This window comes from Acanthochromis polyacanthus, chromosome 13 (assembly GCF_021347895.1).
Source record: "Acanthochromis polyacanthus isolate Apoly-LR-REF ecotype Palm Island chromosome 13, KAUST_Apoly_ChrSc, whole genome shotgun sequence".
Taxonomy (NCBI): domain Eukaryota; kingdom Metazoa; phylum Chordata; class Actinopteri; family Pomacentridae; genus Acanthochromis; species Acanthochromis polyacanthus.
This window is the reverse complement of record NC_067125.1, coordinates 15937750-15957662: the sequence shown is the minus strand read 5'-3', so window position 1 is coordinate 15957662 and position 19913 is coordinate 15937750. Positions and strand designations below refer to the sequence as shown.

Here is a 19913-nt window from a genome sequence, read left to right as displayed (position 1 = left end):
TCAAATCACTATATTCATTCTTCAGCTCTGCTTGCTTGCACAGACTTTATCTCAGCAATCCCCTTTTCATTGTATTTCTTACAATTCCGCTTTTTGAAGATTGTTTTGGGGTGTTTTTGTCTTTGACGGATAGTGACAGTGACAGTGACAGTGACAGTGAAGAAAATGTGGGAAAGAAAGGAGGGGGCTGACATGCATTTATGGTCCAGTCAGAGGGGAGTCGCAGTGAAGACTCTGCTACTAAAGGCCTTTTTGCACATGTGGTATGAGCCCTAATCATTTGGCTATCTGCTTGTCCCCCCTCCTCCCCGCCTGGCCTCATCCTGCTTTTATCCATATCTTCTCAAGTGAGCTGAGAAAGTGATGCTTTCATTGTAAAAACAGGGGAAAAAAAGCACTTTAGCGCTTAAAAAAATCCATTGGAAAGTATTAAAAGCAACTGAACATATTAAATAAAAGCCAAAGAAACCAACTTATCGCAGTAACACACCCCTGCAACACAGCACACCACAGCCACTTGATACAATGATACAATTGCAATATTGGCACACTACTAATCTTACACAATCTATATTCTAGCCCCTAATCTGAATAATTAGCAGGCATGCAGTTGCACTTGTGGGTCAAACAGTCAAACAGACTGACAGATGAATACCTCATCTTTACAGCCTTGTGCTTCATAGGGTTTATGGTATAAAATCCCACACAAATTAGTCCACAACAAATGAGCAGCTTAAATATTTACATGATAAGGTGCAGCAAGACAAGGAGAAATAGACATATCTAAGCTGAAACCTGATTCTGGCATAGAATTCTCTCCCTTACGGGTTTTTTTTTTTTTTTTTTTTTGCTACAGCCCATCCTGCACAGACTGTACTTATTCACTATTCTATCTTTCGTCCCCCTCTCTTACCCTCTGCTGCTTTCTGGTGTTACTTTCATTCTCACTTTGCCACATTAAATTTTCCCTGATTCTCTCTTCTCCTTCTCTCACCCTCTGCTGTCCTTCTTTTCTAGGACATTAACTGTAACACCTCATACTCACCCTCTCTCTTCCTTCTCTTTACTCATGCTGTCTTTCAGTTGTCGCAGTTTCTCCTCCACATCTTTACTCTCATTAGCCAGCGTCACAGTCCCCATTTGCAGTTCTTGCAGGTTCCTATGGCAACATAAACGCTCACATATATATGCAGTCAATCAACAGCAATCAATCATACAAATGACCTACTTCGTCAGATTGGACAGTCGGGCTTTCATCAATATGTTCAATTCATCTTCTGCACGCACACATCCTTGTTGCTATGACTAATCAATACTTTAATCAATTAGTTACTGGATCAGGGTACCACCATACCAGGCATTAATTCAGTCAATTACCTGTTTTCAAATGAGTAACTACAGTGGGAGAAGACTAAATTTCGCATTGGGCATTATGAAGAAAACAAATAGACTGCACTGAAACAGCGGAATCCAGCTCACAAGTCAAGTCAATTTTCAGGCAGGGGTTATCTTGCCTTAAAGTCCATTTTGTGAAATAGCCATTCTCTGAATAGAATTTCAATAGGTACAGATGGAAATAGTATGGCAGCCAAGTAACCGTAATGGGCTTCTACCAAATGCCTTAAATCACATCATTGATCTTATCTTATCTTACCTGGCATTGAGCTTGACAGATTTGGCCTTGTTGTTAGGAAGCACCACAAAGTCATTTAAATTCATGTCTCTTCTTCCCGATGGCTCGGGTATTCCTCCCGTGTCTTTTGCTCTCCTTTTTACAAAGAGCCTCTTCTGCAATAAAAACCCACAGTAATGGCATAAAACTGGATATCATGCAGCGCCCAGGCTAAATCACACACAGCCATAAATGAATACTGCTGCAGTGAAATGAACAAAATAGCAGGAGCACATTTACTCAAATGAATGAGAGGAAGTTAAAACAAGCAATCCCCTGTGTTAAAATTGTATCTGACAGACTCGTATGGATGATGAATGGTTTTGAGGTAGTAAATGCTAATTAAGAAAGCTAGCCAGTAAGGCCGATATAATAATAGCAACTGAGCTGGTAGCAAAGTGCCATTAGGTAGAGGTGAGTGAGCCACTGGAAGTTTTGTTCAAGGTGGAAAGCCTTTTGATGAAGGTCATCATCTACCAGGTAAAAGAACCACATGAAACTTTGCCGACCATATTGTACATCAGTACGTGTACAATCTACAGTCGACTGAAATCAGAATCTCAATGAAAACTCAGCTTTCTAAGAGAAGACATTTCTACTAGTTATAGCAGGAAAAGCACAGGTGGAAGTAATAACATCTTAGTTAAATTTAAGCGTGCATGGAAGCTTCACCAGCCATGGTGTTGTTAGGCATCCAAGTGCTATAGCCCCATATGTTGTATCATTAGTCCTGGATTTTCTTAAGTGAAAACATGAATAATAAAAAAGCCCAAGATATGTTCACCTTTGATCTCAACCATGCATCCAAGAACATCCATCCATTCTCTATACACCGCTTTATCCTCACTAGGGTCGCGGGGGGACTGGAGCCTATCTCAGCTGACTCGGGTGAAGGCAGGGGACACCCTGGACAGGTCACCAGTCTGTCGCAGGGCTGCATACACAGACAAACAATCACTCACATTCACACCTACGGGCAATCTAGAGTAACCAATTACCCTCAGCATATTTTTGGACGGTGGGAGGAAGCCGGAGGGCCCGGAGAAAACCCACGCATGCACAGGGAGAACATGCAAACTCCATGCAGAAAGATCCCAGGCTCAGGCCGGGATTTGAACCAGGGATGTTCTTGCTGCAAGGCGAAAGTGCTAACCAGTACTCCACTGTGCAGCCCATCCAAGAACATGAAAATGTTATTATATTGTTTATCAAAATTGCGAGAAGCCTATGTTGTCAGTCCTCTCTGTGTCATTCAAACAACAGATCTGCTTCATACTCCTTGGCAATTGTGCATTTTTGTGTAACTACATGTGAGAGAGCACAACAGCTATAGAGCTTATCATTGCTGGCATCTGGTACTCTGTACTCACAAAGGCAAGAGTGGAAGGCCTTGGATACAAGAAGCCTTTTCAAAAAGAATGAAGACAATGAGGCACAGGTTGATGTAGCCGCAGATGAGTCAGAACGTGGCAGTGCCACGATCTCATCTACCCAAGATCATGTTGGTACAGAAGAGGGCTCTTTCACTAAACCCATCTAAATAGTTTGGTTAAACATTTTTTTAAAAGGCACATCATTTGGTTATAGTTCCGTAAATTATCAAAAATTTGATTAATTAAAAGGCACATTGTTTTCACATTTGTTTTGGTGGTAATGTTGATTGTGGGCTCTGCACAGAAAAAAATGTGGGTTGACTTTACTTTGTACAGATCACAATTTATCATATTTATAGTAATTCAGTCAAGTCACCATCATTTATATAGCAAACTGCAAATTTGAAACGACAGCCTTTGAGCAAAAATGTTGTCCAGCACAGACAATGGACTGGTGTTATGAATTTACCAAGCAAGCTTAAATATTAAGATTAGGACCCTACAGTGGAGTTTATGATGTGAATTTATCTGATTAATTCAAACATTACAGTCAAAACTCTACAAAATTACATAAAATATATAGATTTACCTGCCGTATTTTACTCTGAAACAGCCTAGAAATGGTGCAGTTTGTCAGATAAACATGTATAGCTTTCTGGGTGAGAATAACAGTTTAAAGGTCCTAACAGCACCCCTGTTCAGTAAGCCCTCAATGTACAGTAAGTCAGGAGTTCTCTGGATTGCAAAATCTCTCTTTTAAAGGACAATGTGCTAGAAATTGTGTGTCCACCAAATGCATCATGTAGTGGCACATATCTGCAACACATCGAGATAATAAAGTTGTCAAAGCTGGTCACTGAATGTTCATCCATTCTTTCTTAAGGGCTTGGGGAAGTTCCTGGACACTTAGCAGGGCAGGATTATGATGTGGAACATGTTCACTCAGAGAAACAATTGAAAGAGCCTGGCTACAGCTGTAACTGGCATGCCAGGATCCAACATGCCATCTTTCTTTCCTCATCTGTGACATTGTGTCATTTGAGCATAGCTGCATTTTAAGATGGCCTTAATAGTCACTGGTCAAAAGAGTGTCTGTGAGCTGGTAACTCTATCTGATTATTGTCCTTTCAAGCTCAGTGGGGGAGAATTTGCAACTACTTGAACAGGTCAAAATCTTTTTGTGTGCATTTCTTTGAAAATAATCTTTTATTTTTTTTATTCAAAAGGAAGAATATTTATATGCTGTGCTTATATTTCTGTTTGTATAAGGCTAAACTCACTTTGTTCTTCACTTTAAACACCAGAAACACCCTGAAGTACTTTCCAAAACTGTCTACACTGGATTGTGAATATATCCTGTATGTTAGCTAAAGCTGCACAGTGGACTTAGTGGTTAGCACTTTCGCCTTGTCGCAAGAAGATCCCCGGTTCAAATCCCGGGGTGGGTCTGGGATCTTTCTGCATGGAGTTTGCATGTTCTCCCTGTGCATGCGTGGGTTTTCTCCGGGCACTCCGGCTTCCTCCCACAGTCCAAAAATATGCTGAGGTGAATTGATGATTCTAAATTGCCCGTAGGTATGAATGTGAGTGTGATTGTTTGTCTGTGTGTGTGGCCCTGCGACAGACTGGCGACCTGTCCGGGGTGTCCCCTGCCTTCGCCCGAGTCAGCTGGGATAGGCTCCAGCACCCCCCGCGACCCTAGTGAGGATTAAGCGGTGTATAGAGAATGGATGGATGTTAGCCAAAGCTAACGTCGCCTTTATAAACAGCACTTAACAAGAAGCAATCCGAGTAAACAGACATTTAACCAGCTAAAGTTACCGGTGAGTCAACTAAAAGGTTTCAGTAGCTGTATAGTTAAGACAACAAACGCAAGAAATGACTTTATTCCTGCGAGACATTTTCGTCATGGCAGTAAAAGCACAGGTGTATAAATTCTCATTAATGATGGCGAAATTACTCTTACATGAGGCTGTGGTATTTTACATGGTGGCTCACTAGAACTAGGACACTTAAAGCAACTGTTTTCTTTGTTTTTAATTCCACGTGCTATTTCCTGTTAGCCTAAATGTCTGCTGTGACTTTTTCAGTTGAAGCTAAACTGACAGCTTACGTTTCCAAAACGTTACGGTGCAACTTCCGACACTGCTGAGAATATTGAACTTACCGACGTTTCTCAGTGTTTCTCTTTGATTTACAAGATTCGGGTGGCGAATTAAACCAAATTTTCCCTTTAACATGAATAAATTCCGATTTGTGTTCCAAAACTTCAGGCTTTCGCTGGTGGCAATGCTCCAGTCTCTAAGCACAGCATTTCTGTTGCCCTGTCGTTGCTACGGCAACCAGTGTATCTCTCGCGATAACTCTGCAGCTGGGGAAATGACTGAAGCGCGTTTGTTGCTCCACATCTGCATGGTTTGTTGTTGTTGTTGTTGTTGTTGTGAACTTTTCCCTGTCTGCATTTGTTGACTAATCTTCAACTTTTCTCAAAGGAATTATTATAGTATGTCTTTGTTTGTTCGGGAAAAAACATCGGATTCAAAGGCATCAATTCCCCTATTGCCTAAATAATCATGAGTAGTGGGAATTCCCTCCCTAATTAAAACCCTCACAGCATTATACACAGATACATCTTATAGCACTGATTAGAGCTTTGAATCTTCTACTTCTTCTTCTTTTTTTCAAGGAGACTTTAGAGTTGTCTTTAGTCATCCAAGATGATGATGTTTAGATATTCCGTGTTGACAAGCAGTGGAGATCAGAGGCAAAATAATTTCCCATTAGCCTTATAAGATAAATGTGCTCAAATGAATTTGATAAGAGCAAAGTGAGAGATAAAGTGTGTATGTGTGTCCACAAGAGTGTCTATGTGTGTTTGTCTGCAGGAAAACACTATGCAGATGTTTGTTACATAAATTCCAGGTTAATCCCAAACAGTTAAATGGGCATAAAGAAGAAAAATAAAGACACCAACACCAGCAGTTATGCAGTGCAGTCTTTAAAATGTCAGAAGTGCGGTTTGAATATTTAATTTTACATACAGCAGGAGATTAATGTAACATTAAAAAATACAAAAAATTGACCATCCTTCTTAGTAAAGTAAAACACCCATCTATTTTTTTAAAAGTATTGCTTCACATATCATATAAATAAAGCAAACACAGAATATTATAAGTCCCCAAGTAAAAAAAAAACAAAAAAACAATTCAAATCAATTTACACATAACATTTTTATGTATCCTATAAATAAAAAGAAACATGGAAAAGTTCTGCTTTAGCAGCACCAAGTGCAAATGTACTGGAATTGTAAATAGGAGATGTGTTCCTTTATTACTGATTCTAATCTAATAACTGTGCAATGGTTGTTGATCCCACAATAATTACATTATTAATGGTTATTACTGTGTTTCTTGCGATGTTCTTGCACACTTGCCTAACAGAGGAAATAGACCCAGAGGTCCTGCTTACATGGGTCTACCTGTCTGTTTGTCCCATAACAGTGCAGCCAGCCAGTCATCCATCCAGCTCTCATTTGTATTCCAGGACTAAGGAAACTTTTTGACGATTGCAAAAAGCACTCTTCTACTCTCTGCTAAGCCCCCACCTTTACTCCTCCTTTTTTCTTTCTACCCCTTCCTTGCTGCCATCCTTCGAAACCACAGGACAATTATGGCTCAGCAAGCGCACCTCGACCTTATTCCTAAATCCTGCTTTCTCTCTCTCCTTTTGTCTGTCTGTCTCTCTCTCTCTCTCTCTTTCCTACATTGTTGGCATATGACCTATTGCACCTGCCATCAGGGAAGTGTGGGTGTATGACTTATTGAGCGTGCCTGAGCGTGTGTGTGAGCGCCGATGGTCATTTAGGGTTGTGACCCTCCAGCTGGATTCTGTCTCTGCTGCTAAACAGTGACTCCCTCCCTCTCTCCCAGCTCTGCCTGCATAGACAGCAGGGAGTGCACTCGCATACCGATGAGCGGACGAGTGAGTAGAGGAGAGATGGGGTAAGAGAGGGAGGCAGGGCTGTAGACGTGAAGGGTGGAGGTAGGGAGGAGGGCAGAGCGAGAGGCCAAAAGGCGCGTGGAGAAGCAACTCAAGAGAACGAACAAGAGAGCAACAGAATGCATGAAAGGAGGGTTACAACAGCAGAGCAGTTGCAGGGAAAGGACAAGCATTGCGCTGTGAAATGTCAGGGCTATTTAATTCATTAGGAGGCATGATTATGGCGCTGTACTGAATGTCATCTGCTGGGTTAAACCTTCCCCAGCAGCCCCATGTTAGATATACTGTATATTGACTGTTTGGCAGTGGCTGGAAAGCTGTCAACAGGAGCAACAGGGATGGAGAGGAAGAAAGAAGTCAGCCAGCCAGAATCAACACAGTTTTTTGTGGTATGCACAGGAGGGTTGTAGATAATCCTGGGAGTATATATTGACAAAATAATGGAGAAAGTGTTAAATAACCTTGAAAAAGCTGGTTGGGAGCTTTCGTCCATCCATCTTCTACACCTGCTTATTCTGATTCAGGGTCGCAGGGGGATGGAGACTATTCTTGCAGGGGATATGCAAGGAAGACAGAGAAAGAAGATCAGCCCATCATAGGATTAACACAAAGCACGAGTATTCATACAGGCAATTTAATCTTCTAGGCTCCCTGATCGCCATGTCTTTGGATTGTGGAAGGAGACCAGAGCACAAGAGAACATTTTCAGGGCCTTCTTACTGTGACAACAGCACTGAGTCTCTGTATTGCTCCTCACTGAAAATTGAAGGCAGAGTAATCATTTAGCGTTATGCCAACTGGATCTCGACCCGAAATAATCTAACCAAATCAAACTAAATTGCACAGAACTGAAAAGAAGATGGGATACATTAAGTGCGGTCAACTGAAATCAGCTCAACTCACCTCCAGTTCAGTGAAACAGCATGAGATCAAATCATTACACCAACTTAAACAAAGAGCAGAAAAGGTAGAAAAGGAAAAGGGACGTGTGGGATTGATGAACAAAGATCAAAAATAAAGAATGGTGCTAATCTAGTTTCATGCTTATAAACCCAATTACTCCATAAGCAGCCGAAAATAAGAACCGAAACAGTCAAAACTTACTTGTTGAAAGTCTGCCTACAAGTCTGCCATGCATGTGTGGTATCTTGAAAAGATATTGCATTTGAATCTGAAATATACGTTTTTTAGGGAAGAAAGAGAATAGATGTGTTTTAATATAGACAGAGCTGAGGATGGATAGAAGGCAGTAACCGTCATGGATTAGTGTGAAGCTCTGAAAGACAATCAGTAATAACCCATACCCAAATGCACACCTCTTTGAGTCATAAAACATGGTAATAAAAAATAAAATTAAAATTCTAAAAACATAAATCCATTTTTTGAGTGTCTGCCTCAACCACAGTACAATATAGGCCTGTTTTTTACAGTAGGTATATTTAATAGTGTAATTGTTGAATTCCATTTAGACATGTCTATTCCAGGGCCCACATTTACTGCGATAGTTAAATGGAATAGAGTCATCTTTAGCAGTATGAGTTCCACTTGTTCTCTTCGTGCTATGACAAAATGTCGACTGTAAAAAGGCCTATGGGCAAAACCCAAATTGTGCTTCAGTTACTCACGCCACTCAAGAATTGCCTGAAAAAATTCTCTACAGGCCTCACTGCGGACACTTTTCATTACAGCAACCTTCTTGACGACAAAATACGAGACGATAGGAAACAGTTGACAGGAAGACCTTTGGAGTGTAGAACAGTGGAACCTGGTCTCACTCTACACAGGATGTCTTTCAGCATTGTTGTTTTTTAGGGTAGTCTGGTAGACCTTTAGAAATCTGCAAACATCAAAAGAAATGTCATGACTTCATAGCATAATGTTGTACATGGATGTGGTCATTGTCTGTCCTTTAAGGTAATGAGAAGTTTGCCGAGTAACATTTGATTGATGTTGTGAAAGGGTGTAGTTTATTCCAAACTATACTCTTTTGCTAAGCTTAAGCAAGTAGTTTTGGTGCATAAACTTAAGAACACCTATTGCATATCTCTTAGATGCCAAGAGCTTAGACAAGATGGCAGTTCTTGCAAAAAAGAAGAGGTTGAACCTTGACTCTGGAATGCTGAATTACATTTCGGAAAATTCAGGTTTCTAAAAAACCTGCAGAAACATTTAGTCATGAAGGTCAAAGTTATCCAGCAAGCTTCAGTTAAAATCAACTGAAATTCTCTTTTAGGTTCTTGAAAATGTTTCGCCTCTCATCTTCTTCAGTTTGGAATTTTAGAGAACTAAAGAAGCCTCTTGGACGAAAGGTTAAGTCCAGCTGATTTTTACTGAAACTTCTAGAATACACTTCAGGATGAAGTGGGTGGAGCTATGGAAACAGAGGTCAGAAAGTCACGATACCAATAAGGAATTATAAATATGTATGTCGTCCCACTTTTACAGGTGCAGCCGGCAAGTGAGGAATAAATTAATCAAGTACAGGCTACACACAACCGCACAGCCAGTCTAATTAATCAAAATGAGTGAAGACACCTGTATAGGTAAACAAGGTTTTCACTCAGCTGTTATGGTTGGTGCTGAGTCCCCTCCATGTTAATGATGGATAAATGCGAAGCTCCAGCCAGTAAATCAGTTGTATTGAGATGAGATGACATGTTTCAAACCCCTGAGGTCCTATTTTTCCTCTGCTGAGGTTGCTGTTTATTTTCAAGTATTTATTTGGAGACCACACACTAACTTTTAAACATGCCTTAACTGAACAAAAATGAGTACTGGAGCAACTGTAGCTACTGTTTTCTGATAAAACCTCTCTAAATACTCATGGGCCTACTTGAGTAGGGTTGAGCGGGCGACCCGTAAAGAAGGGCTGTAATCCCGACACAGCAGTCATGGGTTCTAATCTGACCCATTGCCATTTATTGCATGCCTTTCCCCCACTCTTCTCCTCATGTTTCCCATCTCTCTTTCCATTGTGCACATTGATAAAGGCCAAAAAAATACCCTGCTCATGGCCGGTTTTGTTGCTCCGTCCTAAATGCTCACTGCTATGCCACTGCTCCATCATTAAAATCCAAGACATTGTTAACATCCAGGAGTAGCTTTTCAAAGACTAGAGCCATAATTTATCCTCACCAGCAGGTCCCTTTCTGTGAAAATAACAAGATTCCTCCTCGCTGAGGTTCTCATCACTTCAAAAAACATCTCTCAGGCCACGACTGTGAAGAGAGCTACTCGGTGGATATGACTTTCTAAAAGATGTCAGCTAGATGATGAGGAGGCTGAGAGTTAAGAGCAGAGAATGAGGTTTAGTGCCATCACAGGCCACAGCGGGATGAGAAACACGGACAGGAATACTTGTCCAGCTCCTTGGCATTATGGTGAGAGTCCAGTGTTCTGACTCTACTAATGATGTCTTCATCCTCCAGTGATTTCACACTAAAAGTGCTGCAAGGTGAGCGATTAGCTGGTGTGTATCCAGTATGTGTGCGTGCATGTGGAAATTATTGGATATGTCTTCTGCCCTACTGCCAATGTACCTGCAAGCAAACTTGAAACAAACAGAACTTAATAAAACTGGAAAAAGGCTGACGAGACAGACGATGACTAATAAGCTGATTAAGGTAAAAGGTGACATGTCTTGTAGACTAATATGCTGCATAAACCATACATAGGATCCAGTGACCATGGAGACAGCAGCAGAGAAAGAGAACAATACAGGGAATAAGACTAGTTGGTCCTGCGGACAGAAATTACAGACGAAGAACAAAAACGGGGAGCGAGACAGAGCAAGCGACAAAGAGAACTGCAGCATGTGGAAAAGAAAGAAGAGCGCAACAAAGCAGGGAGGATATCAAAGTGTCAGAAACTGATGGCCAGTCACCAGATGTCATTGGGAAAGAGACAGAGAGGTAATGAGAGCTGTGGCGGAGAGGAGAGAGGCCAGAGGGCTGGACGTAAAGGCCAAGTGAGAAATTGAGAGGTTGAGTATGGAAGAGAGGGAGAGATGAATGGTGGTGCAGAGGGTGAGGAGGGTGAGGAGAGAGAGGAGCGCATGTGAGTGGCTCTTCATCATGTGGAGGAGCCGAGGCTGACGGCTCTGCATCACACACTCTCAGACGGTCACACATACAATGTACGTACATAGAATCAGGCACATCAGTCAAAACCAAGATGAGTATCTGACAGTAAGTTGGGCTGAAGTCTCAGTGATGGCAAGAAAGAGTTCTCATGATCACCTGATGGAGAAAGAAAAAAGAAAGTACTGAATGACTAGGGTTGTAAAGAGGAGCTGTGCTAGTCTGACTGCTACGAATAATCCAAAGCAAGTCAGGAAAATGTCATCAAGGGGAAAGGAGGTGTGTAGAAAGATGAGAAGATAAATGTAGTGTACAGTAGGGAGGATACAGTGCACCACAATCCTCCATTGGACAATGATAAATTGCTAATTTTAGCTTGTGTGGGATGTTTGACACCATCCCTGACTGCCTTGTTAAAGCTGTGTCAAAATAAAATTGTGGGTTTTTTTCCCAAAATGTTACTCAATTTTATTGTATTCAACTCGAGGAAAAGAGTGAGTGCGACAGTAACTGCTGTGTAGAAATCTGGGTCAGACATGACGTTTAATAACCAGGGAACAAGCTGATACTGTTTGATCACATCAGCCTATTGTTCTGCCATGGATTATAGAGACAAATGGTGGCATGAACAAGATTTAAAATAGACAATTTCCCCCCAATGTCTGTAAAACAATGTGCGTGGGTGCACAGGTAAAATAAAACTCCAATATCTTTCCCTGCTGTTTTTTATTTCTTTCTGCTTGATCACTCTGGTGCACCACCCCTCCCTCACTCTCCCTCACACAAACACAAGCATATTTTTGCAGATACACGCACACACCTGTGCATAAGCACACGCACCCAATCACGATAGCCTATCAGAGAGCTGTACCTCTACTGCCATCTCCAGGTTGTGTGTGGAACGTATCCTGGATTGATTGCACCACTGATGAGAGTCTTGGCTGGAGGTGCGGCTGTAGCCAACACAGTAACTGTGATTTTCTACAGTGCCGTATATGTTGGAGAGGGGGGGTGGTCAACATGTTCAGGAAATGCACACATGTATCTGTGAACATGGTCCATCTGTCACAAATGACATGCCATATGTGTCAAAAGTGTATTTACAAAATACGTATTTACATATTAAACGTGCAGCAGTGCGGTGAGCATGTTTGGAATTTAATAAAATCATAAAATATATGCATGACGAGTAGGAAACCCATTGAAATCAACCATGTCTGTTTCTGCTTCGAGTCTAGTGTGTGTGTGTGTGTGTGTGTGTGTGTGTGTGTGTGTGTGTGTGTGTGTGTGTGTGTGTGTGTGTGTGTGTGTGTGTGTGTGTGTGTATATACCTACGTGCAGCCTCAGTGAGCTTGTGCGTGACTATGAGCTCTATGTACACAGCAACAGTGGGTGACTAATGCCTGTGTTTGTTTGTATCTGATATGACTGTTTGTACCTGTTTATGTGGATAAAACAGTTTGCACCATTAACTTCTGTGTTTTTGCAACTCTGATAAGAGCTGGAATGTGTGAGGGTTTTGTAAAGGATCTTTAATACGGCATTATAATCATATGCCATAAAAACAAATAAAAAGATATTTAGAAACAGTTTGAGCATGACAAAAGATTGTTAAAACGCCCACCTGTCCCAAACACACAGTTCATAACCCAAGTCTGAACCCACAGCACAGAGGGCTTTAGCTTAGCATAGTTTAGATTAATGTAAAGACTGCAAGCAGGGGAAAATAGCTCAGCCAGCTGTCTTTAAAGTTCTAAAATCCACCTACCAGCAGCTCTAAAGCTCCCTAATTTACACATTATACCTTCATATTTAATCCATACACAAACAGAAACCCATCCATCCAATTTCTTCTGCTTATTCAGAGTCAGGTCTCAGTGGCAGCAGGCTAAAGAGAGCATTCCAAACATCCTTCTCCCCATCAACATTTTAAAATTCCTCCTGGGGATTCCCAGGACACATGAGATATTCAAAGCCTCCGGCAAGTTCTTGGTCTATCCCAGAGTCTCCTCCTACTTGAGCATGTTCAGAAAACCTCCAAAGGAATGTACACAAGGCATCCTAATCTGATGCCTAAACCACCTCATCTTGCTACTTTCAACGCAAAGGAGCAATGATTCTACTCTGAGCTTCCTCCAGAAGTCCTCACCCTATCTCTAAGGTACCCTATGGAGGAAAATCACTATGGCCTCTTGTGTCACTACCCAGAGCTGTTGGCTATAGATGAGGGTTGGAATGTAGATTGAATCTACTGACTGAGCAATCTTCAACATGATGGTGCAGTACCTTGCCTGCATTGCTGAGAGCACAAAGCCAATCAATCTCCATTTTACTATCACTCATGAACAAGATCCTGAAATATTTTTTTTCGCTTGAGGGTTGCAAGTCACCCCTTACCCCAGAGGAAGCAAGTCACCGTCAGAGAAGCATGACCTCAGACTTGGAGGTGCCGACTCTCATCCCAGCTGCTTTACACTTGGCTGCAAACCACTGAAGGTCATGGACCGATGAGAAACTATGAACTATGTCCTCTGCAAAAAGCAGAAATACGAATCTAAGGGCTCTAGTCCTGAGTCAAAATGTAAACTATAAACTATAATCTGTAACTTTAGGATGGAACGATGCAGTCTAACTATTTCTTGACCAACAGATGTTTAACCACGTATTTGGTTGTTGTTGCCAAAAAGTGGCAGCATATAGCTTTCATAAACCTGTAAACTTGTTTTCTTCTATTTTTGTTTTGCATTGGTTACACAAAGAAGCTACAGTATGTGTTAAATAATGACCTTCAGTCTTGAGAGGTACTGTTTTGTTTTGCTTTTTTAACTTTGGACGCTGCTGTTTTCTCTTCATCTAGTATCTGTTCTAAGAAAATCACCTCCTGCTCCCAGCTTCAAACTGAACACATGAACACAGTGCTCTTAAACATATTTCCCCTAAACTGCCAAACTATTTCTTCAGTCATAGTCATTGGATTTGTGGCAAAACAATGCATTGCTGTCACTAAATTCATGTCTTCTTCCTTTTCCCACCTCCCCCAAGTCAAACACTGAAGCCTTAACTACTGTTCTGTGATTTGAAATGGAATTTAATTAGCTTTGTTGATCTGTGTCCATTTATTCAGCCCACACAGTAAACAGTCCTGTTTTTAAGTTAATCAGCCCTGCATCCGGCTACAGCACCAGTTAATGCTGATTATTTATGGATTAACGACCATCTAAACACAGATCTTTTACCACACATACCCACACACATGCAAATCCACAAATTTGCAAAAACACATGCATTTTTGGGGGCTTTTTATCTTTTCTTTTTAATCATTTAGAATTACACTCTGGAATACAGTGGCACATGCATGCGTGCGCACACACACATACAGCACTTGGGACGGACAGTTTCTGTCATCGCAGCACTTTCCCAAACAGGCTCTGATTAAACAGCAGCTTAGAGCGCTTTAATTTCATGGAAGAACAGACAGCAAGAGAGGGAGCGATGCAGAGAGACACCGAAATAAAGAAGGTGTGGGGGAGAGAGGGCAACAGATGTATGGACTGGGAGAGAGAAAGAGGTGCAGGGTGGGGGACTGATAGGGAAAGAGAGAATGAAGCAAGCTGCAGCAAGAGAGTAGATTGAGATGATGGATGGAAGATGAGAGCGAGCGAGTGGGACACAGTAAAGAGGGAGATTACTTAAGCCACAGAAGGGCAGCAATGATCGACAGGATATGGGGGAGAGAGAGGGAGGACAAGGAGGAGTGGGGGCACAGGAGGAGGGAGATAAGAAAGAAAGAAAGAAAGAAAGAAAGTGATATATAAAGAGAGAGATCTGAAGGTCTGTCCAGAATTTAAAAAACCTTGAACAGGAGGTGAGGAGAGGTTGAGGAATATATACGCTGCAGGCAGGTGGAAGGCTTCAATATTTCAGTCACATAAAAAATTTAAATCCCGGCTAAAATCTGTCAATACTGCGTATTTGTGATTTGTCTTATGTTCCGTCGCACAACATGCTCACTCCGCTTATCACTATCGCTACACACACACACAACCTATAAAGCTTTCATGACACACACATGCTTCCAGTAAACGGCTGAATGGAAAAAGGAGGAAGATTATTAGGGGATATCAGCCATGGGGATGTGGCCACAGGGCCAAACTGTCACACTACGTTCTGAGCCAACACACAAGTGAGCAGTTGTGGCGGGAGAGCCTAAGGCAAATGAAAGGAGTTAAGCCACCAGCCTGCAGCAGTTTAATGTGCATGTGTGCTTGTGTGTGTGTTTGGTTGAACCATTCTCCAGTTTCAGATATGATATTCTATAGATTTCCAAACTAATGTGGTTCAGGCAAAAGGTTTTAGCATTCAGAGAAGACAATATGGACTGCAAGTGCACGCAAACACACACAAACAGGATTTTCAAACTACAGAGCTCTATAATATGTGTTAAAGTACTTACAAATCCATTTGCTTTGAAGAGCTCACTGTGGCCTTAAGGAGAACTGTGCAGGAGCTAGATATGATACCAGAATAGTAATAATATATGAATTTTAATGCCACATCCTCCATTCTAAACTGCCTATAGATACTATGAGACCTTAAAGGCTGGATATTTGCATGTGAACTGCTTATGTGTTTGCAAAGACCATGGATGCTGCAGCTGTGCATGCACACGACTCCTTACCTTTACATTCTGAGACTTGACAGGATTAATATTGCATAACTGTTTCAGTGATCTGAGCATAGGCATCAACATCAAACACCATAGCTTCCAGGTTATCTAAGCATCGAGTTTTTGTAACTTTAAATCTTTTATATTTTTGATCATCTTCAATCGCTGGGGCCAATTTAGCAATCACACCAACTGAGAAGATGTTTGAAAATGTGTCTGCATGTTAGGTAAGAGGCTCAACACTGCATCTGGTGGAGAGGCAGAAATACAACATGACAAGTGGATATACAGCGATCAACCACAACATTAAAGCTGACACCTAAGTGAATACCATTGATCGTTTCTTTTCAGTGCAGTGTTCTCCTGGAAAACCTTGGACCCTGGCACTTTAACAAGTAGTACCAACTTAAACATTGATGGAGATTAAGAAATCGCCCCTTCAATTGCAAGGGCACCCTTAAACAACAGCAGCCCTCTCCAGCAGGACAATGGGCACAAAAACTGCTTAGGAATGGCTTGAGGAACATCACAAAGAGCACAAACTGTTGACTGTATGCACCAGAACAAGCCAATCCAATCCATTGAGGCCCCATTTCACAATCCAGAGCACCCAACGGATGGCAGTGTTTCAGTGCCAAAGAACACGAGGCAGCCCATAGAGATTCTGCATCCATGCTGTGGCACAAAGAGGACATAAACAATATTAGGCAGGTGGAGTCTGTGATTCTGGAGAAGATTGTTGCTATGTAGGTACTTACCGTATGTCAGATTTACCTCAGCTCCCTCTGCCCCCTTTCCTTCCATCTCCCCTCTCACTTCATTCCTGTTCTGTGCACGAGTGCGAACACGCACAGGCCATGCTGCAATAGCATTGTGTTGATCCGTCCCAGCCAAATGATCACAAACTGGGAGTGCTGTTCAGCATGTGCACAAAACGGATAGCTAGATATTCACTGAACACAAAAGGTGCATTGGTCTGGAAACACCGCTTCTACCTTTTATGTTGCTGCTGATCGGAGTAATGTGACAGACGTGTGCAGATTGATGCGGACATCATTAGCTTATACGCAGAGTCTGAAACATGGGATAAGAGGATAAAAGGATGAGTAGCACACTTGCACATTCAGATTTTCTTCATTAAACACACACGGACAGTGAAAAGCTGCTTCCTAATGATGTTTATGTGGACGTGAAGCATTTCACTTCATCACCTTTGCTCCTCTTACTTTCTGTTGTCTCCTCATCTCACTTCCACATCCTTTCCCCACCTCCCTCCCTATCTTTTTTGCTGTTTATCTACAATTTCTCTTTTGCTCCTCTCCGTCTCACCTCTGCACTCTCACATCTCCTTTCTTTACTCCTGTATTTCCTCCATTTTTATCCACCGTTCACCTCTTGTCCTCTTTCTCTCTTCATCTACTGATTCTGTCCTCTCTTCTTTTCATCTTCTCCTCGGTTCGTCTCATCTTTGCCCCTCTTGTTTCCTCTCTCATCGGCTATTCCTTTACTTGTTTCACTCCGATTCTTATTTTTCCTATTTCCCCCAGTCCTTTTTCGCAGTCTGCACACATCCTGTCTTCACTTCCCTTCATCTTCCTCCCTCTCCTCCCCTCCCTCTTCTAGTGTTGGACAGACTAGGGCAGATAAAGTGGAAAAGAAACCTGTTTTGACTAGTGAGGGCATCAGTATTTACAACCAAAGTGTGTGTGTAGCAGCTGATCAGCAGGAGCTATAGCCCAAGGAAGCGGCACAAAGTGTCAAAGCGAATTCATTGCCGTACACCTTCTTCAACATTAAGACTGTTTAAAACTGCTGCTTAGCATTCTGATAGCATGCATCTTCCTGCTCCAAGTTAAATGTTCCTGCACTCATTCAGCCCAGTACACACACATGCATGGATACACTAGTCTGCATAGAAACTACCTGAATCCTACTCTATTGGACAGAACTGATGGATAGTTTTCATCTAAATCCAGTGTTTTGGGTTCCTGACTTATACGCATTGCCCTCCTCTCAAGCAGACAATAACACAGCACACATGCCTATTTGAATAATGCTCATACATTAAGCTTTAGTTCCTGTATATAACATGCTAGAATGGGCAGAATAGCCTGAGACAAGGTAAAAATGCATTCTCTTTTACACTGTTCCCTTCACTCCTTTCCTCTCATAAAACTGTAATATCCTGCCATTTCCATCTTTACAAGTGCAGCCGTAATCATAACGCAATTATAAACGCATTCAGGCCACATCCCCATAAAATGCGATGTTATGAGAAACACAAAAACAGAGGAGATGCAGAACAAGCAGGGATTGGAGGAGGGAGGCAACTAGATATACAGCTTTATTGTGAAAAGTTCAGACAAATCCACAAATTCGGAAAAAGATTGTGTTTCCATCAATAAAGGTACTTGTAGCTGCATCAGTATCAAAAGGCCCTGAGTTGTCAGTGATGTCGCATGTTTCATTTACCATGGTCCTGAGGTACAAATACACACGTGGACAAAATTGTTGGTACCCCTCAGTTAAAGAAGGAAAAACCCACAATTCTCACTGAAATCACTTGAAACTCACAAAAGTAACAATAAATAAAAATTTATTGAAAATTAAATAATCAAAATCAGCCATCACTTTTGAATTGTTGATTAACATAATTATTTAAAAAAAACAAACTAATGAAATAGTGCTGGACAAAAATGATGGTACCCATAACTTAATATTTTGTTGCACAACCTTTTGAGACAATCACTGCAATTAAACGATTTCTGTATTTGTCAATGAGCGTTCTGCAGCTGTCAACAGGTATTTTGGCCCACTCCTCATGAGCAAACAGCTCCAGTTGTCTCAGGTTTGATGGGTGTCTTCTCCAAACGGCATGTTTCAGCTCCTTCCACATATGTTCAATGGGATTCAGATCTGGGCTCATAGAAGGCCACTTTAGAATAGTCCAATGCTTTTCTCTCAGCCATTCTTGGGTGTTTTTGGCTGCGTGTTTTGGATCGTTGTCCTGTTGGAAGACCCATGACCTGCGACTGAGACCAAGCTTTCTGACACGAGGCAGCACATTTCTCTCCAGAATGCCTTGATAGTCTTCAGATTTCATCGTACCTTGCACACTTTCAAGACACCCTGTGCCAGATGCAGCAAAGCAGCCCCAAAACATTACTGAGCCTCCTCCATGTTTCACCGTAGGGACAGTGTTCTTTTCTTCGTATGCTTGGTTTTTGAGTCTATGAACATAGAGTTGATGTGCCTTACCAAAAAGCTCCAGTTTGGTCTCATCTGTCCAAAGGACATTCTCCCAGAAGCTTTGTGGCTTGTCAACATGCATTTTTGCAAATTCCAGTCTGGCTTTTTATGAGTTTTTTTCAGCAGTGGTGTCCTCCTTGGTCGTCTCCCATGAAGTCCACTTTGGCTCAAACAACGACGAATGGTGCGATCTGACACTGATGTACCTTGGCCTTGGAGTTCACCTTTAATTTCTTTGGAGGTTGCTCTGGGCTCTTTGGATACAATTCCAACGATCCGTCTCTTCAATTTGTCATCAATTTTCCTCTTGCGGCCACGTCCAGGGAGGTTGGCTACTGTCCCGTGGGTCTTGAACTTCTGAATAATATGAGCCACTGTTGTCACAGGAACTTCAAGCTGTTTAGAGATGGTCTTATAGCCTTTACCTTTAAGATGTTTGTCTATCATTTTTTTTCGGATGTCCTGGGACAATTCTCTCCTTCGCTTTCTGTTGTCCATGTTCAGTGTGGTACACACCTTTTCACCAAACAGCAGGGTGACTACTTGTCTCCCTTTAAATAGGCAGACTGACTGATTATGAGTTTGGAAACACCTGTGATGTCAATTAAATGACACACCTGAGTTAATCATGTCACTCTGGTCAAATAGTTTTCAATCTTTTATAGAGGTACCATCATTTTTGTCCAGGCCTGTTTCATTAGTTTGTTTTTTAAAATAATTATGTTAATCAACAATTCAAAAGTAATGGCTGTTTTTGATTATTTGATTTTCAATAAATTTTTATTTATTGTTACTTTTGTGAGTTTCAAGTGATTTCAGTGAGAATTGTGGGTTTTTCCTTCTTTAACTGAGGGGTACCAACAATTTTGTCCACG

General features: G+C 41.6%; 1 protein-coding gene across 1 annotated transcript in view; it reads right to left on the bottom strand.

Annotated features, from left to right (window-relative positions):
• The window catches only part of zbbx (zinc finger, B-box domain containing), a 68255-nt gene extending 62879 nt beyond the window's left edge, over positions 1 to 5376 (bottom strand). The window contains exons 1-3 of the mRNA XM_051957856.1: positions 5213 to 5376; positions 1655 to 1788; positions 1046 to 1159 (exon numbers count right to left, since the gene is read on the bottom strand). Coding sequence (XP_051813816.1) covers positions 1046 to 1159; positions 1655 to 1719 — 179 coding nt within the window. The 5' untranslated portion in view covers positions 1720 to 1788; positions 5213 to 5376. The remainder of the gene's footprint in view (positions 1 to 1045; positions 1160 to 1654; positions 1789 to 5212) is intronic.
• Between the last annotated feature and the right edge of the window lie 14537 nt (positions 5377 to 19913).